This window comes from Protobothrops mucrosquamatus, unplaced genomic scaffold (genome assembly GCF_001527695.2).
Source record: "Protobothrops mucrosquamatus isolate PMUCROS unplaced genomic scaffold, P.Mucros_1.0 scaffold3869, whole genome shotgun sequence".
Classification (NCBI taxonomy): domain Eukaryota; kingdom Metazoa; phylum Chordata; class Lepidosauria; order Squamata; family Viperidae; genus Protobothrops; species Protobothrops mucrosquamatus.
In genome coordinates, this window is record NW_015389819.1 from 137,211 (window position 1) to 151,313 (window position 14,103).

Consider the following 14,103-nt stretch of genomic DNA (forward strand, 5'->3'; position numbering starts at 1 on the left):
GAGGGAGAGAGAGGGAGGGAGAGGGAGAGAGGGAGGGAGGGAGAGAGAGAGAAAGAGGAAGACGGAGAGAGAGAGAGAGAGGGAGAGAAAGAGAGGGTGTGAGGGAGACACACCCACACAAGACGCACACACACACGTACACCTGCACCTTGGGTACTTGGCAACTAGACCATTTTTACCGTCACTGGCAGTGTCCCTCTCTCCCTCTTTCTCTCTCCCTGTCTCTTTCTCCCTCTCTTTCTCCCTCTCCCTCTCCCTTTCTTTCTCTCTCTCCCCCCTTTCTTATTCTTTCTGTCTCCCTTTCCTACTCCCTCCCTTTCCCCCCCCACCATTCCCACTGCATCCCCAGAGAGCTCCGAGTCTCACCTCGATGTTCCCACCGACCCGGGCCAGGAGCGGGGGGAGAGGTTTGTCCTTCTCGTTCCGAAGCTGCCTCCTGGACTGGCGGCGACCTTCATTCCCAGCGGGAGAGACAAGCAAACATTTCAGTCGCCGGGGAGGTATGCTCAGGAGCCCCCTATCCCCCTCCCCAAAGGCCTCCCCTTCTTCTCCACAAAGAAGCCTTGCCAAGCCTCAAGCTAACAACAACAACAACAACAATTCGTCCAGTTGCCGTGATTCAACCTTCAGACACCTCCTATTGCAAGCCATTTTGGGGAGGAAACCCCCCTCCGGTTGGTACATTCCCACGCCCCTCCGCCTAACTTGACCTTCTCGGACGGAGGAAGCTGCTCGGACGAGCAAGCGAAAGGTCTCAAGCTAACAAAAAAAAAAAAAAAAATAGCCCGGTTGCCACCAGTCAACCAAGTTCCCCAGGTTGGTATACCCAACGCCGGATATTCCTCGGAACCAAGAATGCCAAGAAGAGTCGCCAAAGCGATGACAGGAAATGCTGGATTCCACCCAAAACGAGCAAAGCGGACTGGCTGGCATTATTAGGGAACAGTCCCAGCTTCTCCTCCTCCTCCTCCTCCTCCTCCTCCTCCATTTCTCCTTCCTGTCTGGCTCTGCAATTCCCACACCCTTCTAGGGCGGATGAGGTTGCCTAGTTGGGTCATGAGACGTCTGCAAGAAATCAACCAAGCTGAGAGAGCATCAGGGACCCCTCAGTTCTCCTCCTCCTCCTCCTTCCTTCTAGCACTGATGATGCTACCTTCTTGGGTCATGAGACGTACGTCTGCAAGAAAACCACCCAGCTCAGAGACCACCAAGGACCCCACAGTTCTTCTTCTCTCTCCTCTCTCCTCTTCTTCTTCCTCTCTCTTCTCCTCCCCTCCTCCACCTCCCTCCCCTTCTAGCACTGATGATGCTACCTAGTTGGGCCATGAGACGTCTGCAAGAAAACCAACCAGCTCAGGGACCCCACAGCTCTCCTCCTCCTTCTTCTCCCACACTCCCTTCTAGCACTGATGATGTTGCCTAGTTGGGTCATGAGACGTCTGCAAGAAAACAGCCAAGCTCAGAGAACACCAAGGACCTCACAGTTCTCCTCCTCCTCCTCCTCTCCCTTCTAGCACTGGTGAGGCTACCTAGTTGGGTCATGAGACGTTTGCAAGAAATCAACCAAGCTCAGAGAGGACCGAGGACTCCACAGTCCTCCTCCTCCTCCTCCTCCTCCTCCCACACTCCCTTCTAGCATTGATGATGTTGCCTAGTTGCGTTATGAGACGTCTGCAAGAAAATAAGCAAGCCCAGAGAGCACAAAGGACCCCTCAGTTCTCCTCCTCCTCCTTTCTAGCACTGATGATGCTATCTAGTTGGGTCATGAAACGTCTGCAAGAAAATCACCCAGCTCAGAGAGCACCAAGGACCCCTCAGCTCTCATTCTCTCTCCTCTCTCCTCCTCCTCTTTCTTCTTCTTCTGTCCTCCCCTCCTCCTCCTCCTCCTCCTCCTCCCACACGCCCTTCTAGCACTGATGATGTTCCCTAGTTGGGTCATGGGACGTCTGCAAGAAAACCACCCAGCTCAGAGAGCACCAAGGACCCCTCAGTTCTCCTCCTCCTCCTCCTTTCTAGAACTAATGATGTTATCGAGATGGATCACGAAAGGCCTGCTCAGACAGCACCAAGAATCCCACCGTTCTCCTCTTCTTCCTCCCCTCCGCACACTCTACTCCCTTCTAGCACTGATGAGGTCGCCTAGTTGGGCCACGAAACGTCTGCCGGAAAACCACCAAGCTCAGAGAGCACCAAGGACCCCACAGCAGTTGTCCTCTTTCTCCTCCTCCTCCTCTCCTCTCCTCCTCTTCCTCTTTCTCCTCCCCTCCGCAAACCCCACTCCTTGCTAGCGCTGAGGAGCTTACCCAGTTGGGTCACAAAACGTCGGCCACCAATCTCAGGGAGCGTTAAAGGCCACAGAGAACAACGTCTCCCCACGCACGGCCTACCCCGGGACAGCAAAATCGTGCCACATTTGTGAAGCACATCAGAACCCAACCCTGGCGGTGTTTTTTCAGGACCGCGCACACATTCACAAATCCAGGGCCGTGAAACCAAGTTGCAAGCACTGCCAGGTCAAAGCACCGGAGATGTCCAGTTTGGTCCGCCCAGGAGATTTCGTTCTGTGTGGACCCACCCACCCCCCGAGGGCCGTAAAAATGGAAGGGGGCCATTTTGGATTAAACGAGGAGACTCTGAAAGACCCCCCCAGAGTCTTTCAGACCTACAGGACGAAGACCCCCCTAAGCAAACCTCACCTTCCGGCCTCTCGTCAAAGTCTTCATCCTCCTCTTCGGAGCCGACCGAGTATTCAGACTGATTGTCTGGGGGAAAAAACAACAAAACGAAACGTGCCCGGTTTGCAAAGCGACCACAAAATGGGGATTTGGGGATGGCTCAAAAATCTTGGAAAATGTTTAAGGGTAAACTAGGGTTTACGGTGGACGTGCGATATGGTGGACGTGGGACAAAGCAAAGGAATATCGGAACGGGGTTCCCATCCCTAAAGTAAAAGATAAAAGAAGAAAGCGGGAACCGGACGGTGCCCCTTTTCATTGCTGAAGCACTGACCTTGGTCCTCCTGGGCAGCGTCGTTGTAGTTCACCTGCTTTCGCACCCGCTTCCCTTTGCCCAGGTTGCGAGCCAGGTCCTCCTGCTGCTGCTCGTAGTGGTGCCTTAGCAGCTTCTCCCAGTAATCGGGGTCCACGTTTTCTTCCTGCTTAATTATCTCCCGTTCAATCTCTTCGATCTATGAGAGAGAGGGAGGGAGAGGGAGAGGGAGAGAGATTGGAACAGATGGGATGGGATGGGATGGGATGGGAAGGGAGAAGAGAAGAGAAGGATAAGATAAGATGATAAGAAGGTGAGGTGAGATGAGGTGTTAAGGTAAGGTAAGATAGGATAGGATAGGATAGGATAAGATAAGGTAAGATAGAGATAAGAGATAAGAGATAAGAGATAAGATAAGATGAGGTAAGATAAGATAAGATAAGATGAGGTAAGATAAGATAAGATAAGATAAGATAAGATAAGATAAGATAAGATAAGATAAGATAAGATAAGATGAGGTAAGATAGGATGAGGTAAGGTAAGGTAAGGATAGGATAGGATGAGGTAAGGTAAGGTAAGGAAAGGTAAGGATAGGATAGGATAAGGTAAGATAAAGATAAGATATAAGATAAAATAAGATAAGATAAGAAGATAAGGTAAGATAGGATGAGGTAAGGTAAGAAAGATAAGATATAAGATAAGATAAGGTATAAGATAAGATAAGATAGATAAGATGAGATGAGATGAGGTAAGGTAAGGTAAGGTAAGGAAAGGTAAGGATAGGATAGGATAAGGTAAGATAAAGATAAGATATAAGATAAAATAAGATAAGATAAGAAGATAAGGTAAGATAGGATGAGGTAAGGTAAGAAAGATAAGATATAAGATAAGATAAGGTATAAGATAAGATAAGATAGATAAGATAAGATAAGATGAGATGAGGTAAGGTAAGGTAAGGTAAGGTAAGGAAAGGTAAGGTAAGGTAAGGATAGGATAGGATAAGGTAAGATAAAGATAAGATATAAGATAAAATAAGATAAGATAAGAAGATAAGGTAAGATAGGATGAGGCAAGGTAAGGTAAGGTAAGAAAGATAAAAGATAAGATAAGATAAGATAAGGTAAGGTAAGGTAAGGATAGGATAGGATAGGATAAGGTAAGATATAAGATAAGATAAGATAATCGACAATTTTTATTGTCATTTTTTACTGTGGGCACACAGGCACACATTAAAAATGAAATTCTGTGGCTTGCTCCCAAATTGTACACACACCTAACACACATATAAACATGCTATATACAACCTATGTATATATCTACACCCTTACATATAAATACATATAAATATTAATCACAGAGAACAACATTTCGCAGCCTGGGCCACCTTAAGATGGGTGGACTTCCACTCCCCAGAAGGCTTTTTTCTTCTTCTCCACTTTGCTGAAGTCAAGTTATATTACGTCTACCGTGTTCCCATCGTCTATTAAGAAAATTACTTAGGCATTAAGAAAGTTACAAAAAAATGCGGTAAAGGTAGTCCAACCACATCTGTTCCAGTATTTGAGGGGCTGCCCCAAAGAAGAGAGGGGGGTCAACTTATTTTCCAAAGCACCCGAAGGCAGGACAAGAATCAAATCAAATCAAATCAAATCAACCTTTATTGTCAAAGTGCAACATGTGTACAATGAGAAGAAGCAGCAACGGATGGAAACTGATCAAGGAGAGAAGCAACCTAGAACTGAAGAGAAACTTCCTAACAATGAGGACAATTAACCAGTGGAACTGCCTGCCACCAGAAATTGTAGGTGCTCTAACACTGGAGGTTTTTAAGAAGAGACTGGACAGCCATTTGTCTGAAATGGGATAGGGTCTCCTACTTGGGCAGGGAGTTGGACTAGAACAGTGGTTCTCAACCTGTGGGTCGGGACCCCATTTGGGGTCGATCGACCATTTCACGGGGGTCGCCAAGCAAGGCTGTCCGCCATTTTTTTTGTCTGCCATTTTTTTTGTCCGCCATTTTTTTCCCCTTTTCTGGCGGGTGCCTTACCTCCCTTGGGCTGGGCCAGCTGGTGGTCAGCCTGCTCTGTCTCTGCCGCTTGCCAGCTACGCCTCGGCCGGCGCAGGGGGCAGAACCACGCATGCGTGGCGCTCCCGGGCAGGGAAAGTCCTCGACTTACGACCGGTTGGGTAGTCCTCGACTTACGACCGGTTTAGTCCTCGACTTACGACCGGTTGGGGTCGCGGCATTAAAAAGGTTGAGAACCACTGGACTAGAAGACCTCCCAAGGTCCCTTCCAACTCTGATGGTTCTATGTTCTTGCCCTACTCATGCTGAAGGGCTGGGTAAATCCCTGCTGGCTGGGGAATTCTGGGAGTTGAAGTCCACCCATCTTACAGGGGCTCAGAGTGAGCTATAGGCAGGGCCCCCTTTGCACAAGCTGGTGGGCTAGAGCCAAACAGCCACCACACCACAACTGACCTTATCCTCTTCCCGAACCACATACTGCGCCACCTTGAAGGAGCTGAGGTATTCGTTCATGTTCTGGACGTCGGCGTCATCGGTTGCATCCTGGTTACGGTCCAGGAGCCGGGCGATGGCTTCGTTATCGTAGTGAATCACGCTGCTGTCCTCCTCTTTGTTCTCGCCTGGAATAAAATATCGTGGCTGGTTTGATCCCGTTTTTGTCACCAACAACACTGGGATGAGGAGGACTGGATTTCCCCCGTTGAATCAACCCAGAATGGTTATAGGTCCAGCTAGTCCGTAACTTACGACAGCTCGTTTAGTGACAGTTCAAAGTTACGACGGCATTAAAAAAAAGTGATTTATGACTAGAATAGAAATAGAAAAATAAGAATAGAATAGAAATAAGAATAGAATAGAATAGAAATAAGAGAATAAAAATAAGAAAAGAGAAATAAGAATAGAATAGAAATAAGAATAGAATAGAAATAAGAAGAGAATAAAAATAAGAAGAGAAGAGAAATAAGAATAGAATAGAACAGAAATAAAAATAGAAATGAGAATAGAATAGAAATAAGAAAAGAGAAAAAAGAAAAGAGAAATAAGAATAGAATAGAAATAGAATAGAAATAAGAAGAGAAGAGAAAAGAGAAATAAGAATAGAATAGAATAGAATAGAAATAAGAATAGAATAAAAATAAGAATAGAAATAAAAATAGAAATAAGAATAGAAGAGAAGAGAAATAAGAAGAGAAGAGAATAGAAGAGAAATAAGAAGAGAATAGAATAGAATGGAACGGAACGGAACAGAGTATCTTTATTGCCACTGTGTAACACACAACAAAATTAAGTGCTGTCCACAGTGCACACTACACACAAGTAAAAACCAGAAATAAGAACATACATTATATATACACACAAGCAGGGGTCTTCCAACTTGGCCCTTTGATGACTTGTGGACTTCAACTTCACGTGTGCCTGGCTGAGGAATTCTGGGAGTTGAAGTCCACAAGTCATCAAAGGGCCACGTTGGAAGACTCCTGGAACAACACAACTGTTGACTGAAACCAGCTCCTCCCGTTGATTTTGCTTGTCAGAAGGTCGCAAAAGGGGATCAGGTGACCCCCCCAGGACGCTGCAACTGTCATAAGTACACGCCAGTTGCCAAGTATTCAAATTTTGACCACGTGACCGCGGGGAATGCCACCAGGGCAAAAAAACGCTCACAAGCCCCTTTTTTCAACGCCGTTGTAGCTCCGGACGCTGATAAGTCGAGGACTGTCGGTCTTCAAAGCTCTTCCAGACCAATTTACCCTCTCAAGGGTTTCCAAAAGGCCAACGAGGTTAGATTACTGCCATTAAATCTCCCGTGGGGCTCTCCCCGTTTCACAGTAACCCCCTCGTAGTCCCCTCACCCTCGTTCTCGTCCTTGAAGAGCTCCTCCGTGCCAAATTTGAGGATGTCGTCCAGCTCCTGTTTGGACATGCTCCCCGACTTGGAGCCCAGTCCGGGACGGACGACCAGGTGAGTCAGCATCATCTTGCGCTTGGCCACCTGGGTGATCCGTTCCTCCACCGAGGCCCGGGTGACGAAGCGGTAGATCATGACTTTGTTCGCCTGGCCGATACGGTGAGCTCTGCTGAAGGCCTAAAAGGGGGGGACGAAAAGAGGGAGGAAGGTGACTCAAAATAATTTCATTCGATTTTTTTATACTTGCCTTTCTCGTTGTTTGTAAAGAACTCAAGGCGGCGGACATACCTACGGTTCCTTCCATCTCTTCTTTTTTTTCCCCACATCAGCCCTGTTCGGTGGGTTGGGACGAAAGAGTGAAGAACCCAGAGGGAAAAAGCTTTGAGCTGATCTCCCAAGGATCTCCCAAGGCTGGCGGGGCTCTTCGTTAACAGTGAGGGAGACTTGCCTGGATATCGTTGTGGGGATTCCAGTCGGAATCGAAAATGATCACTGTGTCCGCCGTGGCCAAATTGATGCCCAGGCCGCCCGCTCGCGTCGAGAGCAGGAAGCAGAACTGCTGGGCTCCGGGAGCTGGAAAAAGGAATGGTTTGGTGAGTAAGGGAGAGGAGGGAAAATAAAAAGAAACAAAAGGTGAAATATTCAACATTCGGAATGAAAAAGCACATCCGTGACCTGGAGGACGGAGAATCTCCACAGACATTTAGCTCTGCACTTTGGGATGGACACCCTTCGAAGGGTGCCGGAGTGTGAACGGATTTCCAGAAAACATCGCGCACTACAGGAACCATCTGGGCTTCGGTTTGAGATACAGACAACAGACTCATCCCCAACAGCCTTGCTCCCGTCTCCAACAGGGAAGGGACCCAGGGTAGAAAAACATCCTGCAGCCAAGAAGGCTCCACACCCCTCAGGTGACCCTGAGGACACAGGTAAACCTCCAAGTGGCCTCAACACCTCTCTAAAAGAAGGCAAATGAGCAGCTGTCTGCACGGAATTACACATATACCCACGTATATTATGTGACACAGAGAAACAACACAGTCTAGTTCAGGTTGTGCATACTTTTTTCACCACTGAATTTCATTTTGTTAGATAGCCCCCAGTGTTCAGGGCTGTCCAGATCCTTCTGTATCTTGAGCCTGTAAGTTCTGGAGGGTTGGCGATTCCTGCCAGCTTGGTGTCGTCTGCAACTTTCTGTGTGGACTTTCTATCTGAGGCACTGTTGCCACCAAACCAGACAGTGATGCGGTTTGTTAAAACGCTGTCAATCGTGGCCAGGACAGAAGGAGGAAGACGTGCTCTCCTCATCCGACGCAAGAAATGCAGACGCTGATTTGCACGCTTCAGGATGACGTGTGGAGAGACCAAGTGAGATTGCACTCCCAGATACTTAATACTGCTGACCACCTCTGCAGCTGCGTCCTTGATACTGGGTGGTGCATGACAATGCACAACAAGGAAGTCCAGTTGCCTTCTGGAAAAAAAGCACCTTCGGGACAATATTCGGAACGCTGTTGGAAAATTCTGGTTGGCAACGGCTTGCTTGTGTCATGGTTCCGACAGATGAAGCTCTTCAGAAGAACTTCGAGGCATTGTTTACCTTAAAGAATCTTTATTTTGAGTAGTGTAACATCGGCAGTGCATAATCGGCGCCAAAAACTGAATTCCCCTCCCCTGAGCTTATTGTATCAAAGCACAATTCCCTCCTACAATTAACAGTCATAAATCACATTCCCCAATTAGCTTGAAATGCAGGCTTCCTCTCCAGTTCTCCAGCCCAATTCCTTATCAGTTCCGGTTACAATAACCTTGATTCTCACGCTAGGTTTAGTGTTGTTATGTCCAGATGGACTCTCGTTCACATCCTTTCTCCCAGCATCATCTAACTCAGACATGTCAAACACAAGGCCCGGGGGCCGGATGCGGCCCGCGAAGTGGTTTCATGTGGCCCGCGAGGCCATCCTGGAAACAGTGAGGGAACGGCCCCCGCTGCCTTGGCCCTGATCCAGGCTGGCCGGGAGCCAATGTACAATTTTGTGGTGGCCATCTGTGCTGAAACGCATTCAGTCTTAGCTCCACAAGGCCGTCTGGAAACAGCGAGGAACCAGTCCCTGCCGCGTTGGCCCCGCACTCACCGTTAAACCGATCGATGGCTTCTTGGCGCAAGGCTCCGGTAATGCCGCCATCTATCCGTTCGTACTTGTAGCCCTCGTAGTCCAGGAAATCCTCAAGCAGGTCCAGCATTTTGGTCATCTGGAAAAGACACACACACACACACACCGGTCAGCGAGACTCGGTCAGAAGGGGGGAAGAAGGCATGTCGAAACCCACCCACCCCGGTCGTGAGAACGCGACCCCCGTTGCGTCTCAGCAAGCCGAACGTCTCGCGAAAAATTAAAGTACCGTTAGTCCTCCGTTTACAAAAAAAAGCTGAAGGCAGGACAAGAAGCAACGGATGGGAACTAACCAAGGAGAGAAGGAACCTAGAACTAAGGAGAAACTTCCTGACAGTGAGAACAATTAACCAGTGGAACTACCTGCCTCCAGAAGCGGTGAATGCGCCAACACTGGAAGTTTTTAAGAAGAAACTGGACAGCCATTTGTCCAAAATGGTATAGGGTTTCCTGCCTGAGCAGGGGGTTGGACCAGATGACCTCCAAGCCCCTTCCAACTTTTTATTATTATTATTATTATTATTATTATTATTATTATTATTGTTATTGTTATTGTTATTGTTATTGTTATTATTAATATATTATTATTATGGGTCATCGCACAGTCAGCCAGATGTTCAGACTGGATTTGGCATTTTGTCCACCCATCGAGTCCTTCCCAAGGACCTGGGATAGGCAGACGTGGATGTTTGATGATATTACAGATCTCGTCGCAGGATGGAAGCAGTTCCTAGTAAAGCCGCCTTTTGCAATTGACTAATGGCGAATTGTCAATGCCGATGATGGTGTCCAAGTGGTGCTCCAGTTGTTTTGGGATTGCACCCAAGGCGCCTATTACTATTGGTACTACCCTTGCTTGCCTTTGCCAGTCTTTCTATTATTATTATTATTATTATTATTATTATTATTATTATTATGAATATGCTTGAGAGCAATTCAGAATCATCCTGGCTAGACCCGAAGGGTTATTTCTGACCAATCGCAAAAGGCTGAGACTTTTTTTTTTTTTTTGCAGCTCCCAACGGAGGGAGCGGGAGAAAGAACGAACTGCCCTCCCGTTAGTTATTTACGGTCCCTGCCGTTCTCCTGTAATAAGGCGAGTCAGGAGGAAAGCTCCATTAGTCGAGCTGAGAGCATTTGACGGTTACAAAGAGTAGTAGTTTCCGGAGATAATGAACCTGACAGCGCGCCACCGCGCTCTTCCTGACAACCTCACTCCCAGACAAGTTCATCACCTCGACCGAAGCTGCCCTTCGGAAAGCGAGAAGGCGCAACTGTCAACCAGTCGGATTAATGAGTCTACCTGGAAAATACTCGGCAGATGGTGTAAAATTGGGGGGGCGGGGGAGAAAAAAGAGAGAGTCGCAATAGAAAAGGAACTAAGCAGGTTTACAGAGGGGGCTGAGACCCCCCCCCCCCGGGCACCTTTAAGAGGCAATCTCAGTTCTTGGTGCTCTCTGAGCTGGGTGGTTTTCTTGCAGACGTTTCGTGACCCAACTAGGTAACGGCATCAGTGCTATGAGGAAGTAGGGTTTGCGGAGGAGGAGGAGGAGGAGGAGGAGGAGGAGGAGGGCTGTGGGGTCCTTGGTACTCTCTGAGCCAGATGGTCTTCTTGCAAACCTTTCGTGACCCAACCAGGTAACCTCATCAGTGCTAGCAGGGAGTGGGGTTTGCACTCTGTTTGTCACCACTAACATCAACACAGACAGACCAAGCCACTGGTACAGTATATACACAGAAAGCAAATCCCTCTCCCTTCTAGCACTGATGGTGTTCTCTAGTTGGGTCATTAAATGTCTGCAAGAAAACAACCCAGCTCAGACAGCACACAGGACCCCTCTGTCCTCCTCTTCCTCCTCCTCTTCCTCCCCTCCCTCCGCGAGTCACCAAAGGGTCCTAGTTCCCAGAATGCCCCCAGCCAGTGAAGATTGATCAGAAATCAGCATGGATGGGAGAGGAACAAATATCATTTTTGTTTCAATGGGTAACTTTCTTAGTAGATGGCGGGAAGGCAGATCGACATACTATAACTTGACTTCAGCAAAGTTGAAAAAAAAATAATCCAGAAGTTAATTGATCAACGAGTTAAAGGTAAGCTAGATGGCCTGGCAGTTCCAAGGGAAACTGCTGTGCTGGCTGGGGAATTCTGGGAGTTGAAATCCGCAAGTCATGAAGGGGCCATAGTTCCCTCACGCTGGCTGAGGAATTCTGGGAGTTGAAGTCCACAAGTCATAAAGGGGTCATAGTTCCCTCACGCTGGCTGAGGAATTCTGGGAGTTGAAGTCCACAAGTCATAAAGGGGTCCTAGTTCCCTCACGCTGGCTGAGGAATTCTGGGAGTTGAAGTCCACAAGTCATAAAAGGGTTATAGTTCCCTCATGCTGGCTGAGGAATTCTGGGAGTTGAAGTCCACAAGTCATCAAAGGGTCAAGTTTGAAGACCCCAAGCTTAGCCATTCACCAGACGAATTGCCCTCCAGACCCCCTGATCATTTTCGCTGCTGTTCTCTGCCCTCTTTCTCAGGCCTCAGCCTTCTTCTGGGTCAGTGAGTGTGGGGTGATTTTTCTGGCAAAGGCTGTCACCCCCCCCCGACCAAAAGCTCGCCGATTCCACCCCCCGGTCTAGGCATTGCGTACCTGAGCCCGTGTTTACCTGGGAGAAGATCAGCACTCGGTGTCCCTGCTCCTTCAGCTTCCTCAGCATCTTCTGCAGGAGCATCAGTTTCCCAGAGGCCTTGATGAGAGCCCCCCCTTCGTAGGCACCGCTGGGCAGCTTGGGAGATTCCTGTCAGGACAAGGAGACAACGGTCACTCGTCGTCGGGTGGGGAATAACACCGGACGACGGGTTCTGGGTTTCCGTTTTCAGAGGAGGAGGAGGGAAAGGATCGGTCGTTGTCGTCTCCCGAGATTCAGCGGGGAGTCCTTGGTGCTCTCTGAGCTGGGCGGTTCGCAGGCATTTCGCCACCCGACTAGGGAACCTCATCAGTGCTAGAAGGGAGTGGGGTGTGTGGAGTGGAAAGAGGAAGAGGAGGAGGAGAAGAGGAGGGAAGAAGGAGGAGGAGGGGGGGGGAGAAGGACCGAGGGGTCCTTGGTGCTCTCTGAGCTGGGTGGTTTTCTTGCAGACGTTTCATGACCCGACTAGGGAACATCATCAGTGCTGGAAGGGATTGCAGGGAGGAGGAGGAGGAGGAGGAGGAGGAGGTGGGGGTGGAGGAGGAGAGGGGAGGGGTCCTTGGTGCTCTCTGAGCTTGGCATTTATGAAATGTGTGCAAGAAAGCAACCCATCCCACAATCCTTCCCTTCCTTCTCCTCTTCCTCCTCCTACTCCTACGACCCTCCTCCCTTCTAGCACTGATGATGTTACCTAGCTGGGTCATGAAACGTCTGCAAGAAAACCACCCAGGTCAGAGAACACCAAGGACCCCACAGTTCTCCTCCTCCTCCTCTTCTTCTTCCTTCCCTCCTCCTCCTCCCTTCTTCTTCTCTGCAAACCCCCTCCCTTCTTTCACTAATGACGTTCCCTAGTTGGGTCATGAAACGTCTGCAAGAAGACTACCCAGCTCAGAGACCACCTAGGACCCCACAATCTCCTCCTTCTCCTCCTCCCACACTCCCGTCTAGCACTGATGATGTTCCCTAGTTGGGTCGTGAAACTTCTGCAAGGAAACCACCCAGCTCAGAGAGCACCCAGGACCCCACAATCTCCTCCTCCTCCTCTTCCCACACTCCCTTCTCGCACTGATGACGTTCCCTAGTTGGGTCATGAAACGTCTGCAAGAAAGCCACCACCCAGCTCAGAGAGGACCCCAACCCTGAGCTACCAAGATCTCTTCATAGAAGATTGAATGGAAATCTCCAAACTTATCCATGAGTTTCTTTTGCATTCTCCACTGAGAAGCTGCCCACCTGCTAGTGCGATTCGCAAAACAGAACCCTAGGCTAAAGGCCACAATTCCTGTCCCCGGGGGGGAGGGCTGTGGCAATCCTGCCAAGCCAAGCAAACTGCCCTGATTTCCCCCAAAATCCTCTGGTACCCACTGAGCTGGCCAACCTACCATCGCAGCCACGGGGAAGAGGTAGGGGTGATTGCAGCATTTCTTCAAGTCCATCATGATGTTGAGCAAGGAGACCTGGTTCCCGCCACCGCGCGAGTTCAGCGCCTCAAAGTTGCGAGTCAGGATATATTTATAATATTTCCTGATTTGGGAAAAAAGAAGGTTCAGAGTCCAAAAAATAAGAAAGAAAGGAGAAAAGCATGAGAACAGAGGCTATGATCCATTTACCCATAAAAGCACAAACACAGTAGTGGCCAAAATTGTGGAAACCTTTTTGGGAAAAGTGTATTTTTGAGGTTGGATGGCTAATAACACCCCCCCTTTTTTGGGGGGAGTAGTACCATAAAATTATATATCAATGGAAAGATCATTTAATCAAGAATGTAATGCAACCGAGTCTGTTCAATTATCTGTGCTGTATTCTATGAAAAGTTATAGCCAAAGAACCAGAAAAAGGAAGCACAACTTGCTTAGGTTGATCTCAGGTAGCTTTCCTTCCTCTGATGCTAGCCAATGAGCATGAGCGTTTAGAGAGCCAATCGGGTGTCATCTTGTTTTGGCCAGGAGCCAATCAGATCACAGTAGGATCCGGTTATCGATGTCACGTATTGAAGCTGAGAGGAGGACATTTGTCAGAGTCTTATGGGATCGCTATCCAGTTGGTGGGGGTTTTTTGTGTTCTTTCATTGAGTGAGCTTGTAAAACGTGATAAAATTAAAGTAACGGTGCAAAGAGTTGACCGGTCGCCCAGAAAAAGATGTAAAATAGTATTATTAAGTAAACAAGGCTACAGTTATAAAGAAATTAGAAGAAAAATGGGTGGAAACTTAACCAAAGGTGGCATTTCTACTGTACACTTTTCTCAAAAGGTTTCCACAATTTTGGCCACTACTGTATGTGTGTGAGAAAGGGAGAGAACGAAGGAAGGAGGGAGGGAGGGAGGGAGGGAG

The 14,103-nt window shown here is 48.4% G+C and overlaps 1 protein-coding gene across 1 annotated transcript in view; it reads right to left on the reverse strand.

Annotated features, from left to right (window-relative positions):
- The window catches only part of LOC107298317 (chromodomain-helicase-DNA-binding protein 3), a 44,544-nt gene extending 31,319 nt beyond the window's left edge, over positions 1–13,225 (reverse strand). Inside the window, exons 1-9 of the mRNA XM_029286492.1 lie at positions 13,154–13,225; positions 11,751–11,882; positions 9,061–9,178; positions 7,371–7,495; positions 6,868–7,099; positions 5,468–5,634; positions 3,010–3,187; positions 2,697–2,762; positions 367–452 (exon numbers count right to left, since the gene is read on the reverse strand). Coding sequence (XP_029142325.1) covers positions 367–452; positions 2,697–2,762; positions 3,010–3,187; positions 5,468–5,634; positions 6,868–7,099; positions 7,371–7,495; positions 9,061–9,178; positions 11,751–11,882; positions 13,154–13,210 — 1,161 coding nt within the window. The 5' untranslated portion in view covers positions 13,211–13,225. The remainder of the gene's footprint in view (positions 1–366; positions 453–2,696; positions 2,763–3,009; positions 3,188–5,467; positions 5,635–6,867; positions 7,100–7,370; positions 7,496–9,060; positions 9,179–11,750; positions 11,883–13,153) is intronic.
- Positions 13,226–14,103: the final 878 nt, after the last annotated feature.